The 22,419-nt window shown below is 44.3% G+C and overlaps 1 protein-coding gene across 3 annotated transcripts in view; it reads right to left on the reverse strand.

Annotated features, from left to right (window-relative positions):
- ATP8B3 (ATPase phospholipid transporting 8B3) overlaps positions 1-22,419 on the reverse strand; it is a 102,586-nt gene that overhangs the window by 8,802 nt on the left and 71,365 nt on the right. For all 3 annotated transcript variants that reach the window (XM_034437714.3, XM_034437717.3, XM_034437716.3), the window contains exons 17-25: positions 22,040-22,152; positions 20,664-20,828; positions 19,401-19,512; positions 18,769-18,844; positions 17,128-17,263; positions 15,367-15,637; positions 11,163-11,386; positions 6,217-6,300; positions 1,208-1,447 (exon numbers count right to left, since the gene is read on the reverse strand). In XM_034437714.3, the coding sequence (XP_034293605.2) occupies positions 1,208-1,447; positions 6,217-6,300; positions 11,163-11,386; positions 15,367-15,637; positions 17,128-17,263; positions 18,769-18,844; positions 19,401-19,512; positions 20,664-20,828; positions 22,040-22,152 (1,421 nt within the window). The remainder of the gene's footprint in view (positions 1-1,207; positions 1,448-6,216; positions 6,301-11,162; positions 11,387-15,366; positions 15,638-17,127; positions 17,264-18,768; positions 18,845-19,400; positions 19,513-20,663; positions 20,829-22,039; positions 22,153-22,419) is intronic.

Consider the following 22,419-nt stretch of genomic DNA (forward strand, 5'->3'; position numbering starts at 1 on the left):
ACTAGGGGTGACATGATAGCAGAGTTCCAATATCTCAGGGGCTGCCACAAAGAAGAAGGAGTCAAGCTATTCCCCGAAGCTTTCTTAAATTTATATTAAGAAAGCACCCTTATGTGTTGTGCTCATAGCAGAGACAGGATCTTTCTAGAAGGGTTTCTTCCCTTTCTCAGCACTTCCTGGAATGACCGTGCACAATCCAGAACCAGCTCTTTATTCATTTTATTTTGTGCCAACTCTGGACTATCTCTGGGCAGTATCTTTAGCAGTGGTGGGTTCCTCCCGGTTCGGTCCGGTTCAGCCGAGCCTGTAGCGGTGATGATATGATGTTATCGAACCGGTTCTCTTCCCCTGCCCCCCCCACCCCCCCACGTTATTCTTACCTTTTATTTGGTCCCACCCCCAATCTATTGCTGCCTCCTGAGTCCCAGCTGATGACTAGAGGGAAAAAAACTGTTTAAACTCTTGCCGGGGGGCTTCAAAGGGCCGTCCTACAGCTGATCAGTGTTAAAAGCAAACAAATGAGTCGGGTTGTAAGTGCGAGGACTGGTCGTAAGTGCGAGGACCTTCCAGAAATGACTCTGACCAACTAGCCACGCCCACCTAGTCACATGACCTCCAAGCCACACCCACAGAATAAGCCACGCCCATAGAACCGGTAGTAAAAAAATTTAGAACCCACCCCTGATCTTTAGGGATGTTTTGTTCTGTTCCCCAGGCATCTGGCTCCATTGGGAACGCAGATAAACTCTAGCAAACAGGTTTTCATACAGATTGTTTATTAGGGTATCCTCAAACATAGACTTACAATCGTGGTGAGTCATGTTGAGATTCATCCTTATTTCATAATCTGTCCCATTTCCTAGTGTAAAATGACGGTAGTTCTGTCCCCCTGTTCAGAAAGCATGCTTCTCTCTTCTGTGGTAGTTCAAAATGGCCGGGTCTTTGTTCTGCACCCAGGCAGAGAGCCTCTGTGGCCAATCAGACACATGTGGTCACATGTCATGGACTACATTTCCCATAAAGCAATCTCTCTCTACATCTCCCACAATCTCTTAAGGAGACAGCTCTTAATTCTTAAAGTAACTAATTCATTATAACTCACTATCTGAAACAGCACAAGGCATTTGCTCCTAAATCTATTCCCAGAGGAATTCATGGAGAAATTCCATCACACTCAACCTCCCCACCACCACACAAAGTTACTCACCTCAGCCATGATTGTCAAGATGGCGGAGGTTCCAACAATCATAGCATAGGACTGATAATCACCCGTGACCCGAATGCCCGATCTGTCCCCCATAGCCCACATGGTGATGTAGAAGTTGGCCAAAGAGACAAAGGATCCATGGATGAACGACACAAAGAATATCTCAAAATTGAAGAAGAGGTCTTTTTGACCTGCCTTGTACAGCTCAGGGAACTGCAGACTTTTCTTGGCATTCACATCCTAATCGGAGAAAGAGTGAAGACAATTCAGGAACAAGGGAAAAGCAGATTAAACATAACTGGAGGGAGTGACATTGGATAAGATTATAGGCAGTCCTCGACTTATGACTACAATTGAGCCCAACATTTCTCTCGCCAAACGAGACAGTTATTAAATGAGTTTTGCCCCATTTTATAACCTTTGTTGCCACAATTGTTAAGTGAAGCACTATAGTTGTTAAATGAATCTGGCTTTCTCATTGCCTTTGCTTGTCAGAAAGTCACAAAAAAGTGATCACATGACCCCAGGACACTGCAACTGTCATAAATGAGTCCATTGCGAAGCATCTGAATTTTGATCATGTGACCCTGGGGATGCTGCAATGGTCGTAAGTGTGAAAAACGTCATAAATCACTTATTTCAATGCCATGTAACTTTGAACCATCTCTAAACAAACTGTTGTAAGTCAAGAACTACCTGTACTGTAAAACAGGGATGCAATCTGATGATTTCCCCCACCCTCCTGTTCCTTTTTATTGGTTCCCAAAACACTCCAGATGTGACCAGCTGAACCTGGATAGCAAACAGGGGGTTTCTCGTCTTTGCAAAATAAAAAGTAAAACAGATGTGTAAAACCATTGATAAGTTTAACCAGTGGTGAAATGTAAAATTTGTTACTACGGGCTGTGTGGGCGTGGCTTGGGGGGGTAATGTGACTGAGTGGGCGTGGCCAACTTTTTTTTTCTTTTAAAAGGATTTTTTCTACAACCTTAAGAGGTTGCAGGGAAAAATGCTTTTAAAAGCCTCTGACGATCCCAGCTGAGCCGCGCAATCATCAGAGGCTTTTTGTTTTTTACTTTTAAAAGCATTTTTTCAGCCGAAGAGGTTGTAGAAAAAATCCTTTTAAAAGTAAAAAAAAAAGCCTCTGATGATCGCGCAGCTCAGCTGGGCATTGGGGGGGGCGGCGCAGGGATTTTTGCTACCGGTTCTCTGAACCACCTGCGCCATCGCTACCGGATCGGGCAATCCGGTCCAAACCGGGAGCATTTCACCCCTGAGTTTAACCCTTAATATTACTTAGCCCCCACAACCTCTCCAACAGTGGCAGGAAAAAGGCAGAATTCATCACTGCTCCTCCAATGACATCATCAACAGATTGCTGCACCTTTATATTCAGCCATTAAAAATATTGCTCAAAAAAAGGCAATTGTTGGACATAACTTAGCGCCAGTTTGATTTAGCACTTAAGGCACCAGGCTAGAAACCAGGAGACTGCGAGTTCTAGTCCCGCCTTAGGCATGAAGGCTGGTTGGATGACCAGTCATTCTCTCTCACCCCAAACTACCTCACAGGGTGATTGTGATGGGGGAAAATAAGAGGAGGAAGGAATATTATATATGTTTGCTGTCTTGAATTATTTATAAAAGTAATAAAGAGGGGATAATAAACAAATATTTCCCATCTTTGCCTTAGTAAAAGACCATGGGACAAAGTCCTATCACAAAAGGGATACTGCTGCCCCCTGCTGGTGATGTCAGGTACAGAAGGCAGAAATCTGATCTCCAGATTTCCAAGATGGATGCTGTAACCCATAGCTCTACAGCCAAACCCATTCCCTGAGAGACTGAAAGAGAATTCATGTCACAATTTTCCCCATTTTGGGGTGGAAAATGTATGAAAACTATATTGGAAGACCTACAAGAGACTTGCCATAGTTTTAAAAACAAAAAACCCTTTACAAACCTACCCGAGAAAGAACAAAGGGGAAAAAAATAGCCCTGTGTAATTTGGGATTTCCTCAAAATGTTAAGCAATGCCTGTAACCATTAGGCCATTATCTACTTCTTCTCAACTTTCACTGTTTGAATAACAGCATCTATACTTATAGTATCATTCCACTTCACTGAAAGGCAAATAGTGTTTAATAAAAATATGGTTATACCTTCTATTTCTACAAAATATACCAATGTGGTTTTTGCTATCTTTTATTAATTTCTTCCGTAGAAGTATGACAACTTAAGCTTTGGGAGTAAAAACTAATTTCATTTTTTTTTAATTGATCTAGAACAGGGGTCTGCAACCTTAAACACTCAAAGAGCCATTTGGACCCGTTTCCCACAGAAAAGAAAACACCGGGAGCCACAAAACCCTTCCCGTGCCTGACTATTTCTTGAGAAGCCACAAAACTAGCATATGTAGTTGAATTAAACGTTCTGTTTTCTTCTGGAACTTTTCTTTTCTTGGATTTATCCATGGTTGGCTTACCAGGGGTTGAAAAGCTCAATAAATCACATGCCAGTGGGTGTTGCACATTGGCTCTTGTGACGCATATTTTGAGTGACAGGGAGCCGCAGCAGAGGGGTGAAAGAGCCACATGCGGCTCTAGAGCCACAGGTTGCTGACCCCTGACCTAGAATTTAACTCAATATGACTGAGTTTTGGATCATAATCTTATTAATGAGCTTCATAACATGTCCCAAGTTTGGGTTTTTCTTAACATAAAGCTTTAACACTTTAGTTCTTCTTTTTCCTTTTTCTTCTGATTTGCTAAATTTGTTACTTTTTTCAGACCACACAGATCTCACTGTAGCTTATGAATCAAATCATGCTGGTTATAGATAACAATTACTGCACAATAATCTGATTCTCAAGTTTACACAGCAAACCAGTGGTGAAATCCTCCGAGGTTTGCCACCGATTTGCTGTGCACACATGCCCACTGCGCGTCAAATGTGCACTGCACACATGCATGCACAGTGCACACCAAATGCGCAGTGCATGCTTGCATGCACAGTGTGCGGCAAACATGCACTTTGTGTGCAGGCGCACCGCAGGCGCTACCGCGCAGTGCAGAAAAACGAGGCTTAAGAAGGTAAGTAGAACAGTGAGGGGGGTGGGAACAGCTATGCTGCATGATTTAGATTCACTAGAAAGCAGGATTTCCTGCTTTCTAGCGAATATAAATCACGCGGTACAGCTGATTGTCGGAAATACCGGTTCATATGAACCGGTAGCATTTTTTGACTACCGGTTCGCCCGAAGAGGTGCGAACTGGTAGCATTTCACCCCTGGAGCAAACCTCTTGGGCTGGTTGTACAGTATCTACAGATACTATAGGGAGGGAGTGTGCAACCTTGGCTACTTTAAGATTAGAAGGTTCGTTCTCTGAACTTGTTGGTTGGTTTCCGAACGTTTTGTTGCTAGGCTAGGTAACATCTTCAGTGGAGTTTATGGGATGTCAGTGTCAGTGTTGTTCTGTGTATAAGGGCTTCAGGTGTGGGTGTGTCTCAGGTGAGGGTCTTGTGATGGATCAGCTGTGAGTCATTAGTGAGTGTTGTGATGGGTCTTGTAGTAGGTCTTGTGTTTAAGATTTCAGCTTTAAAACTTTAAAGTTTAAAGATTCTGGGAGTTGAAGTCCACTTTAATATTTGTGGACTTTCAACTCCCAGAATTTCCCAGATAGCCATGCTTGTTAGAGAATTCTGGGAGTTGAAGTCCACAACTCTTAAAGTTGCCAAGGTTGGACACCCCTACTGTAGAGAGTGGTTCAAAATAGTTCACTGGGTAACAGGCAGGGGTGGGTTCTAAATTTTTTTACTACCGGTTCTGTGGGCATGGCTTATTTTGTGGGCGTGGCTCGGTGGGGGGTAATGTGACTAGGTCGGTGTGGCCAACTTTTTTTTTTTTTACTTTTAAAAGCATTTTTTCTACAACCTTAAGAGGTTGCAGAAAAAAATGCTTTTAAAAGCCTCTGATGATCAGACAACTCAACTGGGGTCACCAGAGGTTTTTAAAGGCATTTTTTCCCCCTACAACCTCTTCGTCTGAAGAGGTTGTAGAAAAAATGCTTTTAAAAGCCTCTGATGATCCCAGCTGAGCTGCGCGATCATGAGAGGCTTTTTTTTTTTACTTTTAAAAGCATTTTTTCAGCCGAAGAGGTTGTAGAAAAAATGCTTCTAAAAGTTAAAAAAAAAAAGCCTCTGATGAGGTGGGCAGGGTATGCGAGCGGCGACCAGGCCGGGGACCGGTTCGCGGGCGTGGCCAGCCAATGTTATTACTGGTTCTCCGAACTACTACAAATTTTTACTACCGGTTCTTGCGAACTGGTGCGAACCAGGAGCAACCAACCACTGGTAACAGGAGACTTGTACATGGATGACAATCTCAACACTTAACCACTGCATCACACTGCCTCTTTTCTACAAATCTCACTTATTTGTACTTATTCTCCAAATGGCTTAATAGGTGGCAAGCATCTAGCCAACTCTGCCTAGTTTTGAAAATAGAGAACCAATTCTGAATTCATTCAAATTAAGAAGGGAGATCACCATACAATCCCACAGGAATTGCACTGAGCAATGAAAAAAACATCTTGGGAGAAAATAAAGGTTTTTTTTATCGGTAGTCCTTGCTGGGGAAAACTGGGAGTTGGTATACACATCTTAAAATTGCTAAGGTGGAGAAAAAACTGGCTTAGAGAAACCAAACTTGCTTGTCATTTTTCAAAGCACACGCTGCCATTTTTTTTTTCACTTGTCTTCTGCATGGTTCTCCTGCAAAATTTGCTCTAGTTATCCTCATTGGAGACCTCAGAAACACTGGGCTATTTAAGGTTCTAGCTAAGTGGAATATTTCTTGGTTGTCTTTAAATCAGGGATGCACTTCTCTCTCTCTCTCTCTCTTTTGCATTAAGGAGGTAAAGGATATTTACGAACATAGCAGTGGCCATTGATTTAACTTACAATTAAAATGATGCAGGGTAAAACATTGCACAATGCAAAGTTACTTACCTGTTCAAACAAGCCCAAACACAGGACTGGGAACGATGTGTAGACCACATTATAAAGGGCGAGGAACCAGCCCTCCAGCAGAGGCTGAATGGAAAGAGAAAAAAGAAAAAAGAAAGAGAAGATTAGAGTGACACCTTGAAATCCATGACCAGGAGGACTATCGTTTTCTTTCTCAGCACATTCTATGTGAACACATTATCCAGAATCAGAATAGAAAACATGGAGTTAGACAATTTGGACAGAAAAACAAGGAAACTTATGACAATGAATCATGCCTTGCACCCTAAAAGTGATGTTGACCGATTATATTTACCAAGAGCAGAGGGTGGTCGAGGACTCCTACAAGTAAAGCAGACTGTGGAAGAAGAAAAACGCAGCTTGAATGATTACATCCAGAAAAGTGAAGAACCAATGATTAAGGAAGTAAATAAAGGAGGCCTTTTAAAAACAACTAAAACAAAAGCGGAATATAAGAAAGAAATAATTGAGCAGCGAGCTGAAAATTGGAAAAGCAAAGCTCTGCATGGCCAATACTTGAAAAGTATTGAAGGCAAAGCTGACCAGAAACTAACTTGGAACTGGTTAAGATCAGGAGTACTGAAAAAAACAGAAAGCTTTATTTTGGCAGCTCAAGAACAAGCCCTAGCCACAAACTGCATGAAGGCAAAAATTCAGCATGTTATCACCAACAGCAAATGCCACCTTTGTAATGAGAAAGATGAGACAGTCGACCACCTGATCAGTGGGTGCAGCAAAATTTCACAAACTGACTACCTACAATGCCATGATCGCGTTGCTAAGATCATTCACTGGAAATTATGCCAGAAGTTTGGATGTGAGTACAGCAAAAACCACTGGGAACATCAGGTTGAGAAAGTTTTAGAGAATGAGAAACTCAAGATCTTGTGGGACTTTAGGATTCAGACTGACAGGCACTTGGTCCATAACACACCTGACATAACAATAGTTGAAAAGAAAAAAGTATGGTTCATTGACATTGCAATACCTGGTGATGCACAGATTGAAGATAAGCAGCAAGAAAAAATCACAAAGTACCGGGACTTGCAAATTGAAGTTGAGCGACTGTGGAAAAAGAAATTGTGTGTTGTCCCGATTGTAATTGGAGCCCTTGGAGCAATACCCAAAGGGCTACCCCGCTATTTAGAAATTCTAAATTTACCGGACTTGAACATTTTGACTCTACAAAAAACCATCTTACTCGGAACAGCTTACATCCTCCGACGATACCTTAACAGTTCCTAGGTCCTTGGTTAGGACTCAAGCTGCTGAGCTGTTAACCAACCTCAAAGGCTGTGAATCTCACTAAAGATTAAATAATAATAATAATAATAATAATAATAATAATAATAATAATAGTTACATTAATCATACTTATGTAATTGTGGTGTTATTATCTAATCTTTACAGCTAGCTATTAATTTTAGTATATTATATATAAATATGTATAATAATATTCCCCCTTGATCTTATTTCTGCCTCTATTCTAACTCTCAATAAAGCCAATCTTTTGGCATTCCTTTCTAACCATAATCTCTTGCCCGCTTTAGTATTTCAAGTCTTATTTGTTTTTTGACTTGCCTCCCAAACTCCTCCTTTGGGTTTTTGTCTCTGTCTACATTTTTCCTATTTAACCCAAATATTTCTTCCATCTCTACTATCTTTTGCTGCCGTACCTCCGGAGGATCTGCCCAAGCTCCTATCTTCTCTTCAAAAATATATTTCTTTTAATCCAAACCCATTTTTTGATCTCTTAATATATATTGTCCCTTATTTGATTCATAAGTCTTTATTGTCTTCTCCTTCTCTTCTTCTTGTTTTATTTGTTGATTCATCTGTTCTATCTTTACCTCTGGTCTTTCTATTATCTCCTCTATTTCCCGTGTTTTATGCTCTTTATTCATTGTCTCTTGTTGGTGGCAGAGTGGCAGGGCAGAGAGGGGATGGTTTTGAACACGCCCCCATTGCTTATGCAAATGGATTGTCGTGTGCTTGCCCACTCACCCATCACTTGTTTGGATCAGTTCCCAACTGGCCGCGGACCATTACCGGGCCACTGACTGGGGGTTGGGAACCCCTGTGATATATGATACAGCCAGTGGTGGGATTCAAATAATTTAATAACCGATTCACCCAGGGTCAGGTTGGCTGTCTTCCAGCTCCACCGCACATGTGGGATGAGCCTCCCATGACAGCCAACCTGACCCTGGGCTAACAGGTTGTTAAATTACACCCCCCCCATCAAAGTGGATCCTGGGCGCTGCGCTGCAATGGAGAAATGGGCAATGGAGTGGCCGGCACAAGGGAAGGAGGAGGAGCAAGGAGAAGAAAGACGGAAAGCGGCCTTCTCCTTCCCTGGTGCCAGCCACTCTGTTGCCTGTTTCTCCATTGCAGTGCAGCACCCAGGATCCACTTTGATAGTGGGGGTGGGGGTGGGTGGGTAATTTAACAACCGGTTCGTATGAACCGGTGGGAACCGGTTGAATCCCACCATTGGATACGGGCAAAGATATAAATGTGAAAAAGAAATCTAAGGACCTTGATTTCAAGAAATGTCTCTTCCAGCCGGAATGGATCTGCATCCCGAGACAAATTTCTGGGTGTCTCTAGTTTTCGTGAACTTGAGAGGCAGCTTTTCAAGTGTTGTGTTTATCTTGTGGAACAGTCTCCCTCTGGAAATTGTGCTTGAAGGTGATAAAATATGAATTATCTTGGAGGGCTTAAATGAAGGAGTGGATATCATACATCACCAGTAGATGTTTTCTTTTTAAGAGATCTTGTTGATTCTCTTTAACGAAACTGGGGCTGTTTTCACTGGATTACTAATGCATGCTTATCAACCGCAAAGAGTCTGTTAGATTGTGTGGAGGTATCGGTGGAAGGAAGGAGAATGTGAAAAACATATTTGTGCATAGCATTCACACAAATTCCTAAAGCCGAATGGCTTTTCTGGGAAGGTAATATGCCAGGGAGCATCAATTATTCCTGAGAAAGCCTACAGTCTTTGTGAATAAGCACTACTAGTCCATCTACAAATTACAGGATAAACAGACAGTTTTTCATGGCCAACTAATCAAGGCAAGGGCTTTGTCTCTGCAGGTATGTGTGAGCTCCAATAATAATCCTACTACTAGTGAAGATGTAGCTATGTTTGCATCTGCATAACCTGAAAAAAAATCCTGCCAGAAGCCCTGCCAAGCCTTCTGCAAACTACGGTTGCCTCCGGGCATCAAGGAGGAAGCTGTGTTTATGCTGGCACTCTTTGCAATGTGTCTTTAAAGGCTTTGCACAGCCTTGCTCTCCAATGCAGCTGATCCCTCAGTGCAATATTTATTTATTTTTATTATTTATTTATTTTGTCAGATTTATATGCCGCCCTTCTCCCGTAGGACTCGGGGCGGCTCACAACAATAAAACAACCCGACAATAGATAAAAATTAAATAATATTAAAACCAATTAAAATCCCCAAATCCCCAAATTAAAATCCAGTGGCGGTGGGAGGCCGGTAGGAGGTGATCCTGCAAATACCCCGGGCCCATGCCATGAAGGGCTTTATAGATGAGTACCAGAACCTTGAAGCAGATCCGGAGGACCACCGGCAACCAGTGCAGCTCACGCAATAGTGGTGTTATATGGGAGTAGCGGGATGCACCTGTAACTACTCGCACGGCTGCATTCTGGACCAATTGGAGCCTCCGGGTGCACCCCAAGGGCAGCCCCATGTAGAGGGCATTGCAGTAATCCAGCCGAGAGATAATGAGAGCATGAGTGACCGTACGGAGGGCGTCCCTGTCTAGAAAAGGGCGTAACTGGCGCACCAGGCGAACCTGTGCAAATGCCCCCCTTGTCATGGCCGTTAGATGGTCTGCTAAAGACAGCCGTGAATCAAGGAGGACGCCAAGATTATGAACCCTTTCCGAGGGAGCAAGACACTCCCCCCCCCATCAACAATGAGTTCACAAGAAATTTATGCCGATAACTTTATCGTGTTATCAGGATCAGATGAATTATACCCCAAAGTTCTGAAGGAACTGGTAGATGTGATCTCAGAACCATTGAACCACATCTTTCAAAGATCCTGGAACACCGGAAAACTATCAGGTGACTGGAAAAGAGCTGATGTAGTTCCCATCTTCAAAAAAAGGGGGAAAAATGGGTCTAGGAAACTACAGACCTATCAGCCTGTCATCAATATCTGGGAAGATTCTGGAAAAGATAACTAAGCAATGAATCTCCGAACACGTAGAGACAAACAAAGTCATAAATGGAAGCCAATATGGGTTTGTCAAGAACAGATCATGCCAGAGAAATCTTACTTCATTCTTTGACAATATGACAAAATTAGTAGCCAAGAGAAATGCTATGAACATGTCTGGCACAAGCAAACAACCAGATCCACTCGTGAAAGGTTCAATTCAATAACTTTATTGTGTTCTACCTATATTACAAGAATCTCCCCAGACTTCTTTCCCCTTGGAAACAAACTGATAAGGTTTTGTTTAACTTAAGGGGGTGGAGGGTGGGGGTGACAGGCTTATGCTTCTTGTGGCCGCACAAGGATTCAAGACAGCGGTGAAATCCCCCCGGTTCTATCTGGCTCGCTGAACTGGTAGCATTGGCGGCGGGAGGCTTCCCCCATGTGCTGGGACGTCATTACATCCCATTTTTTAGCCATCTGCACATGTGCAGAAGATTCTGTGCATGCGCAGAAGAGGCGCGCATGCACTTTGTGTGTGTGTGTGTTCCCTTGCGGGAGCGCACCCAATCCGGTAGTGGATTTCACTGCTGATTCAAGACTACCTCCCTACTTGACTCCTCCTCCATGTCTGCCTGGGAGCTTCCCAACATCATACAAGCTCAGAAATGAAAGGCAGACTGAACAGATTAGACTCAGGGGTTTAGGGTGGGTAGGGGAATTAATACTCACCTGTGCTGTGAATCCTGTATAGAAAGCAAACCAGATGTTCACCATCATGCCAGCAAATGTCTTGAAGAAGAAGTAGCGCAGAAATTTGCAGATCCGGAGGTAGGACCACTTGCCATGGACAAAGAGGAGCCTCTGAAGATAGCGGAACTGAGCCAGCGCATAATCACTGCACTGTACTGCTTGCATGCCTTCTTGCCCGCTGATTCCAATCCCTATGTCCGCAGCTGGAGAGAACACAAGGGAGGGTTAATATTAGACCACATTCCAATTCTGACTTCAGCAATTATTTAACAGAATAACAGAGTTGGAAGGTACCTTGGAGGTCATCTAGTCCAACTTCCTGCTCAGGCAGGAAATCCTATATCATTTCAAACAAGTGGTTATCCAATGTCTTTAAAACCACCAGTGTTGTAGCATTCACAACTTCTGGAGGCAAGTTGTTCCACTGATTAATTGTTCTAACTATCAGGAAATTTCTCCTTGGTTCTAGGTTGCTTCTCTCCTTGATTAGTTTCCATCCATTGCTTCTTGTCCTGTCCTCAGGTGCTTTGAAGAATAGATTGACTTCTTCTTCTTTGTGGCAACCCCTAAGATATTGTAACACTGCTATCATGTCACCCCTGGTCCTTCTTTTCGTTAAACAAGACATACCCAATTTCAATAACCGTTCTTTATATGCTTTAGCATCCAGTCCCTTAATCATCTTTGTTGCTCTTCTCTGTACTCTTTCTAGAGTTTCAACATCTTTTTTAATTGTGGCGACCAAAACTAGATGCAATATTCCAAGTATTCCAATTTGTGGCTTTATGAAAATCTCAGAAGTTTCCGATTGAGATGCAGAAGGGGAAGGATCCTTGCAGGGAATTCAAGTCTTGTTCACGAATCACCCCAGCTTTAGTTCCCAGATAGAGGCCCAAAGGAGTGGAAAACCACCACCTGAACCAGGTAGATAACTCTGTGGTGGTGAAATTGAAGGCAACTTTGGCCAACACTTAACCATCCTCACCAAGAGGACTGTCTGGACTTCTTGTAAGGGGTAGTTCTCCCTTGTTTGATGCTTGGAAATTGACAAAAAAAGGTACAATCCAGTGGTGAAATTCAAATTTTTTTACTACCGGTTCTGTGGGTGTGGCTTGGTGGTCGTGGTATGGCTTGGTGGGCATGGCAGGGGAAGGATACTGCAAAATCCCCATTCCCTACCCACACTGGGACCAGCCAGAGGTGGTATTTGCCGGTTCTCCAAACTGCTCAAAATTTCCACTACCAGTTCTCCAGAACCTGTCAGTAACTGCTGGATTTCACTCATGGTCCAATTAAATTCAAATTGAAGATGTTACAACTTCTAAACCTAACCTATAGGCCAGGGTTTTCTTTAGTCTTCCATCCAAATACTAACTAAAAATTTTGTGTTGCTTTTCAGGATTGGTCCTGAGGACTTCAAAAGAAAAGCAGGAGGTATAGAAAAATAAAAAAGGATGTTGGAAAAAGGGGGAAAAAGGGACCTTCTGTGCAGCGGTGGGTTGCTACGGATTCTCCCCAGTTCTTGCGAACCGGTAGTGGAAATTTTGAGTAGTTCGGAGAACCAGTAAATACCACCTCTGCCTGGCCCTGCCCCCAATCTATTCGATGCCTCCCGAGTCCCAGCTGATCGGCTAGAAGGAAAAAAACTGTTTAAACACTTGCCGCAGCGCTTCAAAGGGCCACCCTACAGCTGATCAGCGGTAAAAGGCAGTGTGATGGTAGACCGGTGCACTCCAAAAACAAATGGGTAGACCGGTATGGTTCTGCAAGCAGTTAAAAGCCTAGTAGACCAGTACCTCTGCTAAATCCTAAAGAATTGTCACATGACCATCAAACCATGCCCACAAAATAAGCCATGCCCACATAACCGGTAGTAAAAAATTTTAGAACCCACCCCTGCTTCCATGGTCTCACATTCTTTTGCTTTGGCCCACTTATTATATGACTTCTGAAATATAAACACTTCAGGTGAGGTGGCCTTTAATAGAGGGAAAATGCACATCCCTGGCATAGAGCCATGGTGGCGCAGTGGTTAGAATGCAGTATTGCAGGCTAACTCTGCCCACAGCTGGGAGTTCGATCCTGACCGGCTCAAGGTTGACTCAGCCTCCCATCCTTCTGAGGTCAATAAAATGAGGACCCAGATTGTTGGGGGTAATAGGCTGACTCTGTAAACTGTCCAGATGCAAACGACTATAAGTCTAACAGTGGTGGGATTCAGCTGGTTCGGGCCAGTTCGGGCAAAACCGGTAGTTAAATTGCTGGCTGGCTCTGCCCCTCCCCACTCCTTCCAGGAGTCCCCACGCGCCCCATTTTGGCTCCCAGGTAAGTGCAAGGAGGCCTACTAGGCCCAAAATAGGGTGCAGGGGTGCAGCATGGGCCCCCTGCGGCCTGGTTTTGCTCCCAGGAGGCTGCAGGGAGGCCTACTAGACCCAAAATGGGGTGGGGAGGGTGGCGCATCCCCACTACAGCCCATTTTTTTTCTCCCAGGGGGGTGCAGGAGGCCAAGTGCTGCCTGTCACACCCCTGGCCACGCCCACCATGGCCACACCCACCCATCCAGTCATTAGGGCAGAGAACCGGTTGTTAAATTATTTGAATCCCACCACTGAAGTCTAAGTGTTTATAGCTATTGCTAGTGCTATAGACAGTATTGGCATATCAAAAGATTTGTCACTTGATAGTGAGATAGGTAGCATATAAATGTAATAAATAAGTAAGCAAGCAAGGCAAAACTATGAGAGAATAATGACCAAGTTGCAATTGAAAGGCCTCGTGGAACATGACATGGGCGTGCATAAGTGCACCAGCATGCCTACCGTCCCTGTCCTAATATTCCTTTTTACTTACTCTTTTCATGTATTCAAATTATGTTTATACTTTTACCTGTTATCTTATATATGCTTGACAAATAAAATCATGGCATCCATTGGGAAGGTCTGTATCAAAATGGGAGGAATGATCAGGTGATTGAAGCTTCTGCCCCTTTTCATGTCCATCACACTCATCGCCTGGACACAAAAGGGGTGGGGCTTCAATTGCCTGGTCTTGCCCACCTTCCTGGTTAATTTTTTTTTTACCCCTTAATGGTGGATGTAGCTGTCACATTATCTGGGTCTCTGAAAGAATTGGCAGAATTCATCCATCTTAGATGCTTTTCTAAAGAAAAATGGCTCCCAAGTTGCCAAAAAGTCATAGTTACAAAAAGGCCCCTAAAATGTCATAAGTCTGAGGTGGCCTCAACCAGGGTTGGGATTCAAAACCCATCGCTACCAGTTCGCTCGGGGGGGGGGGCGCTCACTCGCACCCATGTGCGATACTTCTGCGCATGCGCAGAAGCATCCGGGTGGGTGGGTGGAGCCTCCCATCGCCGCCGCTACCAGTTTGCCCGAACCAGGGTGAACCAGTAACAACCCACCACTGGCCTCAACCCTAAACCTCCAAACTCTCTAGCACACTTTCTTTTCTCTCCCACCTGTAAGACCAATCTAGCTCTTTCTCCACAGGAACGGAGGTCCCTGTGTGTATAAAAGTTAAACTTACGTTTCCATGGTGACAGCTCTGCTGTGGCCTGCGTGAGTCACAAACCCTCTGTTAGATTTACCCAGGCAAATCTAATCAACTGCAAATTTAAATCCACCGTCTCCACCGCGGCACCAACCAAATGTTTTGGACTACAATTGCTGGCAGCCACAACCCATGGCTGGTCCTGTTAAAAAGTACAGGTAGTCCTCGACTTATGACCACAACTGAGCCCAAAATTTCTGTCGTTAAGTGAGAAATTGATTAAGTGAGTTTTGCCCCATTTTACGACCTTTCTTGCCACAGATGTTGAGTGATTCGCTGCAGTTGATAAGTGAGTAACCTGGTTGTTACGTGAATCTGGATTCCCCCACTTGATTTTGCTGGTCAGAAGGTCACAAAAGGGGATCACATGACCTTGGGATACAGCAGCCGTCATAAATATGAACCAGTTGCCAAATATCCGAATTTCAATCACACGAAAGGTCGAACTGTGAAAAATGGTCATAAGTCACTTTTTCCAGTGCCGTTGTAGCTTTGAACGGTCGCTGTTGTAAGTCAAGGACTAACTGTACTATCTCCATGCACCTTGCTGAGAAAAGCCAATTTAAGATCATAACCTGGCTACCTAAGACTGTACCAAAAAGGGCAGGGGACTCACTTTTAATCATGTTGACATCATTGGCCCCGTCTCCGATAGCCAAGGAGATGGCGTTCTTGTGTCTCTTCACCATTTGCACAATGAGGGCCTTCTGCTTGGGCGTGACCCTGCAGCAGATCACAGCTTGGCAGGTGGTAGCCAGTTCCACAAATACTTTTTCAGTGAGGTTTCCTTGCTCCTTGCTGATGTCCGCAGTCCGGAAGCGCAAGTGCTCCAAAAGGCCTTTCTTCTTCTTTGCTTTCTTCTTCTCCTCCGTGTGAAAGATTTTCTCCTGGGAAGAGATGAAGCCCAGACATATAACCCAGGGGTCTGATTTCCTTGCCCAGAATTATAGCTGTCCTACTAAGAATGGTTGCTGGAATTGGGTAAGTCTAGTTTAATGAAGAGAAGGACTAGGGGTGATATGATAGCAGTGTTCCGATATCTCAGGGGCTGCCACAAAGAAGAGGGAGTCAAACTATTCTCCAAAGCACCTGAAGGCAGGACAAGAAGCAATGGGTGGAAACTAAGCAAGGGGAGAAGCAACCTAGAATTAAGGAGATTGAACAACCATTCATCTGAAATGGTACAGGCAGGGGTGAAATTCTCCCGGTTAGGACATTTCGGCCAAAAAAATGCTTTTAAAAGTAAAAAAAAGAGCCTCTGATGATCACGTGGCTCAGCTGGGATCGTCAGAGGCTTTTAAAAGCACCTCTTTAGAGGTTGTAGAAAAAATACTTTTAAAAGTCTCTGACGATTCCAGCTGAGTTGCCTGATCGGCAGAGGCTTTTTTTCTTTTAAATGCCTCTGACGATCCAAGCTGAGTTGCCTGATCGGCAGAGGCTTTTAAAAGAAAAAAAGCCTCTGCCAATCAGGCAACTCAACTGGGATATGTCAGAGCCTTTTGAAAGCATTTTTTACAACCTCTTCGCCGAAGAGAAAAAATGTTTTTAAAAGAAAAAAAAAATGGCCACGCCCACCCAGTGGGGACCAAGCCACACCCACAGAACAATTGTAACAAATTTTAGATTTCACCACTGGCTACAGGGTTTCTTGCCTGAGCAGGGGGCTGGACTAGAAGACCTCCAAAGTCCCTTCCCACTCTGTTATTCTGTAATTCTCTTATTCTGTTACCTCAGTTATTAGAGCAGTCAAGGACCCCCTAATTAAAAAATAGGCTTTTCCCTACCTTGATGGAAATCTCTTCTGAATTTCTCGTATCAATGCGCAGGAAAATACCCCATATGTCATTAAAAAAAAGCCAGTTACAGGTAGTTCTCGACTTACAAAAGTTTATTTAGTGACCGTTCAGAGTTACAACGGCACTGAGAAAAGTCACTTGTGACCGTTTTTCACATTTACGACCGTTGCGGCATCCCCATGGTCATGGGATCAAAATTCGGGTGCTTGGCAACTGACTCATATTTATGACGGTTGCAGTGTCCTGGGGCCATGTGATCAGCTTTTGCAAGCTTCTGACAAGCAAAGTCAATGGGGAAAACCAGATGGGGAAAACCAGATTCATCTAACAACCTTGTTGTTAAGTTAAATTAACAACCGGGGAAACACTGAAATTGTTAAGTTGGTAACAACCTTGTTCCTAACGTAACAATTTCAGTGATTCACTGTGGCAAGAAAGGCCATAAAATGGGGAAAAATGCACGTAAAAACTCTTTGGTTTAGCAACAGAAATGTTGGGCTCAATTGAGGTCATAAATCGAGGATTACCCGTACTATAGAGAAGAGGGACCCATTAAAAATGGGAAGGACGGAAGGACTTACAAGGAAGTCCCCAGTGACCACCAGGGCTTTTTTGACATGCGAAGCCTGGTAAGGAAGAAAAGAGCTGATGTTGCACAGGGCTTCACCGCTGCCAGCCAAACTGTTGCTGCTGTACCAGGATGGTTCAAGAATCTCCCTGAAAAACAAGATGGCGGGAAAACAAGGGCAGGTGTCTTGAACCCAGAAGCGCAAGTCATCAGACCAATTGAAATCACTAGCCTTGAGCCACTTGTCCAAGATGCAACTGCAACATCTAACCCAGGGGTGAAATCCAGCAGATTCTGACAGGTTCTGGAGAACTGGTAGCAGAAATGTTGAGCAGTTCAGAGAACCGGCAAATGCCACCTCTGGCTGGCCTCAGAGTGGGGTGGGAATGGAGATTTTGCAATATCCTTCATCCAGAAGTGGGGAGGGAATGGGGATTTTGCAGTATCCTTCCCCTGCCACGCCCACCAAGCCACGCCCACCATGCCACACCACACCCACCACGCCATGCCCACAGAACCAGTAGTAAAAAAAAATGGATTTCACCACTGATCTAACCTTCCCATCCTTCGCCTGTGAATTCTACAGGATGTTCATGAAAAGTTTAAATTTTTTTTTCCCCAAAGAAAAGTTTAATTTCTGAGTCCAAGATAAAGACAAAGAAAAACTGAAAGTTCAGGAACAAGAGTCTGTATTTGCTCTGCCCTCAAACAAGTTCAAAGCATTGTCAAGGAGAAATTCAACCTAGAAGTTAGGAGAAATTTTCTGACTGGAACAGAAGTTGCCTTCAGAAGTTGAGGGAGCTTCATCACTGGAAGAAGAGACCGGACTGCAAAGTGTGGCCCTCCTAGCTCAGTTTTCACTGGCAGAGGGTTGCAGGAGGCTATCCCAGCCAAAAACAGAGATCAGCACTCCATTTTCGCTGGCAGAGGCACCACGGACCGGTCCTTCACTGTTTACAGAGCGGCCTCATGGGCCAGATCTAAGCACCCTGTGTGCCTTGAGTTTGACGCCCCTGATCTAGGGTTTCCAAACAACACCCAATTATTTCTCCATTTGAGTTACTTCCTTTCACTTGCCCAACCACAGACATCCAAACACATCTTTCATAGTGTTGTGGCCTGCCAGCGGCCTGCACGGATCGTGGCTGATCCCAACGATGAGGAGGCTGGTGTGGGGTTGCGCCAGCAGCCGGCACAGCCAGCGCTCATGTCGGACAGCGAGGAGGCTGAAGAGGATGTGGTGCCAGAGACAGAGACTCAGCCTGGGCCTTCAGAACCTCCAGAGGCTCCTTCAAGTGGGGAGAGCGAAGTGGAGGAGCCTCTCCTCAATGCTCGAGCACGCAGGGCTGCCAAAAGGCAGGAGTGGCTACTCAGGAGGAGGAGGTCTCCTCGAGAGTAAAGTTTGAGGATAATTGGCCACTCCCTTAGCCTATTTAAGTCACACGCAGTTAGTAATTTCTTGCTGGAAACAACGTGTAATTATAACAGAGCATTTTGGAGAGTGAGTGCCTTATCGTATCTTGTTTTCTGGGCTGGTTGCCAACCTTTGCCGGACTTTGTTTATTCTTGGTATGTTATAACTTTGATAAGGATCGTTGGTGTGTGTCACAATCCTTGGGAATCCGGAGCTGGGGCAGAAAACATAGGTCCATACCTGATTTCACTCTCCTCCAGAATGGTCATGTCTTCGGAAAGGAGTTGGCAAGCAAACCCAATATTGACAGCAGTTTCTGCAAACATAATGAAGACCAGAAATGGGATTAAAAGATGGAGCATGGCACATTCTCTTCTATTTCTGCTTCCATCCCTGAAACAGTTTTTTTTTTAAAAGACTACAGGTAGTCCTTGACTTATCACCACAATTGAGCCCAAAATTTATGCTAAGCAAAATCTATGCAAATGCGAGTTAGTTGCCAAGATTCTGAATTTTGATCAGGTGACCGTGGGGAATGCTGCAACAGTCGTAAGTGTGAAAAATGGTCAGGTCACTTTTTTTCAGTGCTGCTGTAATTTTGAATAGTCACTAAATGAACTGTTGTAAGTCAAGGACTACCTGTATATCTGAAAATATGGATATCTCTATCTAAATGTGTTAACGGTACAGTAAGTAATGCATTTCAGTTTGCTTATAGAGTTAATGTTTCAGCTTCTGTACTTAGTTGTGGCCATGTGCCTTGAAGCAGAGTGAAAAGATTTGGAAGCCTGCAAACTTTTTCTTTTTCCAGAAAAGAATGTCATTTCTGAGGGATTCCCTGGGACTAGAAAATCATGAATTGTCTGATGTACCTTGCTTATCTCCAGTTAGCACCCACACTTTGATGCCCCCCCTTTTGAGAAGACGAATGGTCTCAGGGACCCCATCCTGTAATTTGTCCTCTATGGCTGTGGCACCCAGAAGCTGAAAGAACAAAACAAGAGTTGATTCAAAACTTCACAGTTCAAACTTCACAGTACAAATTTCATACTACAGTTCAGGTAGTTGTTGATTTACAACCAGGGATGAAATGCTCCCGGTTCGGACCGGATCGCCCGATCCGGTAGCGATGGAGGCGGGTGGTTCGGAGAACCGGTAGCAAAAATCCCTGCCCCACCCCCATGCCCAGCTGAGCCGCACAATCATCAGAGGCTTTTTTTTAATTTTTAAAAGCATTTTTTCTACAACCTCTTCAGGCAAAAAATGCTTTTAAAAGTAAAAAAAAAAAAGCCTCTGATGACCGTGTGGCTCAGCTGGGATCCTCAAAGGCTTTTAAAAGAAAAAAACCCTTTTTTTTCTTTTAAATGCCTCTGACGATCCAAGCTGAGTTGACTGATCGGCAGAGGCTTTTTTAAAAACCCTCTGCCGATCAGGCAACTCAGCTGGGATCGTCAGAGCCTTTTTTTTACAACCTCTTCGCCAAAGAAGTTGTAGGAAAAAATGGTTTTAAATTTTTTTTTTTAAAAAATGGCCATGCCCACCCAGTCACATTACCCCTCCCACCAAGCCACGCCCACAGAACCAGTAGTAACAAATTTTAGATTTCACCACTGCTTTCGACCCAATTGAGTCCAAAATTTCAAAGTACAAGCATTCGTGCAGTAATCATTCGAAGTTGCAACATAACTGAAAAAAGTGACATGATCATTTTTCACATTACGACCATTGCAGCATCCCCATGGTCATGTGATCCAAATTCAGATGCTTGACATCTGGCATGTATTTATGACGGTTGCAGTGTCCTGGGATCATGTGGTCATCTTTTGCAACCTTCTGAGAAGCAAAGTCAATGGGGAAGCCAGATTCACTTAACAATTGTGTTACTGGCTTAACAACTGCAGTGATTCACTTAACAACTGTGTCAAGGAAGGTTGTAAAATGGGACAAAACTCACTTAACAACGGTCTTGCTTAGCAATGGAAATTTCAGGGTCAATTGTGGATATAAGCCGAGGACTACCTGTATGGCTCTTTTCAGCCAAAACAATATCAAATAATGTCAACTCTCAGAAACGGCACAATATCCAAGATCTCCCTTTGACTTGGCTGTCAGTCCAAACCAAAACCAATGTTTACCTTGAGATTCTGCTCAATCTCCTCATATACTTTGTCCAACTCTTCGGCCCGGTCCTGTAATAAGATGCTCGCCGCATGGTGTTTCTTGCTCCATAGAGCGTAGTCCTTTTTGTCCACCTCTTTCATAGCCAGGCATAAAGTCCTTAAGGTCTCCGCTGCAAAACTCTGGGGGAAGAGAACAAGCATGGGTTGTTCAGGAGGTGGCATTTGCTATGGAATTGTGTGCCTAGTTGTGAGATTCTCATCCATACTTTCCTTCAGGAACTTCAGCAGTGTATGTAGCAGAATAATAGTTGGAAGGGACCTTGGAGATCTTCTAGTCCAGGGGTGTCAAACTCGATTTCATTGAGGGCCGCATCAGGGTTGTGTTTGATCTCGGGGTGACAGTGTGGGCATGGCCAGTGTGGGCATGGCTAGTTCAATGTCACTCGTGTCGGGGGCACTCCTGTGGTAGCCAGAGCACTTTGCCAGCAAAAACAGGCTACCGAGCTCCATTTTTGTCTGCGACGGAATCCTGCAACCCTCTGCCAGCGAAAATGGAGCTCAGGAGGACCGCGTGCGGCCCTCACGAGCTTAGTTCTAGGTTAGTTAGTTCTAGATTGGTTCTACCCTTGATTAGTTTCCATCTATTGCTTCTTGTCCTTCCCTCAGATGTTTTGGAGAATAGGTTGATCCGTCCCTCCTTTTTTGGCAGCCCCTTAAATCAGGTGAGTCAAATTCAATTTCATTGAGAGCCCCATCAGGATTGTGTTTGACCTCAGAGGGCTGGGGTGGGCGTGGCCAAGATGGGTGTAGCCAGCTCAATGTCACTCATGTTGGGGATGCCTGTGGCGGCCCGAGCACTCTGCCAGTGAAAACAGGCTCCCAAGTTTTGTTTTCAGCTGTGACGGCCTCCTGCAGCCCTCTGCCAGCGAAAACGGAGCTCAGGAGGACCCTCCCGAACTCCGTTTTCACTGGCAAAGGCACCGTGGGCCAGTGCTTCACTGTTTCCAGGACAGCCCCACGGGCCAGATCTAAGCACCCCGCAGGCTGGATTTGGCCTGCGGGCCTTGAGTTTGGCACCCCTGGTCTAATCCAACCCCCTACCTAAGCAAGAAACCCTATTCCATTTCAGACAAGTGGTTATCCAATCTCTTCTTAGTTCAGTTTTTTTTCCCCACAGGGTCCCTGGGCAAAGAGTGATTGGCTCAAAATTAAGCAGAGAAATTAGGTGGTGTTGACTATAATTAAAGCCATCAAGATGACAGCTGAACTGCAAGATTGAACCTCCCCCCCCCCTCCTTTTAACAGACGTCGATGCACCTAAAAATGGGGCGGAGCTTCAGCTAGATAATCATGGCTCCCTTCCTGGCTTTTCTATACAATACAAAACTTACATCCAGTGCTTTGATGGTGCAACCTTCATTGATCCGGTCACTGTGGAGTCTTTCTAGGATCACAGAATCTGCCCCCTTGGTGTAAAGCTTGATGCAACCTTCAGGATCTTGCACTGAGAAAAAGAAATAAGGATATTTATGCCACCTTGCATTTAACTGTTGGCTTGTTTCCCTGCTTGTTTGTTAGATTCACATTCCATTTTCCCTCCAAGCACTCAATTCTTAGGATACGTTGATCCAAGTTATACATGAGCTTTCATGCCTGAGGTCAGAACATTTAAACCTGGGTCTCTCTGTTCCTAGATCTGTGATGGTAAACGTTTTGGGCTCAATGTGTCAAAAATTCAGAAAATGTCTAATCTCTGGCATGTCACCTATCC

This window comes from Pantherophis guttatus, chromosome 1 (genome assembly GCF_059756535.1).
Source record: "Pantherophis guttatus breed Tessera chromosome 1, ASM5975653v1, whole genome shotgun sequence".
In the NCBI taxonomy this organism is placed as follows: domain Eukaryota; kingdom Metazoa; phylum Chordata; class Lepidosauria; order Squamata; family Colubridae; genus Pantherophis; species Pantherophis guttatus.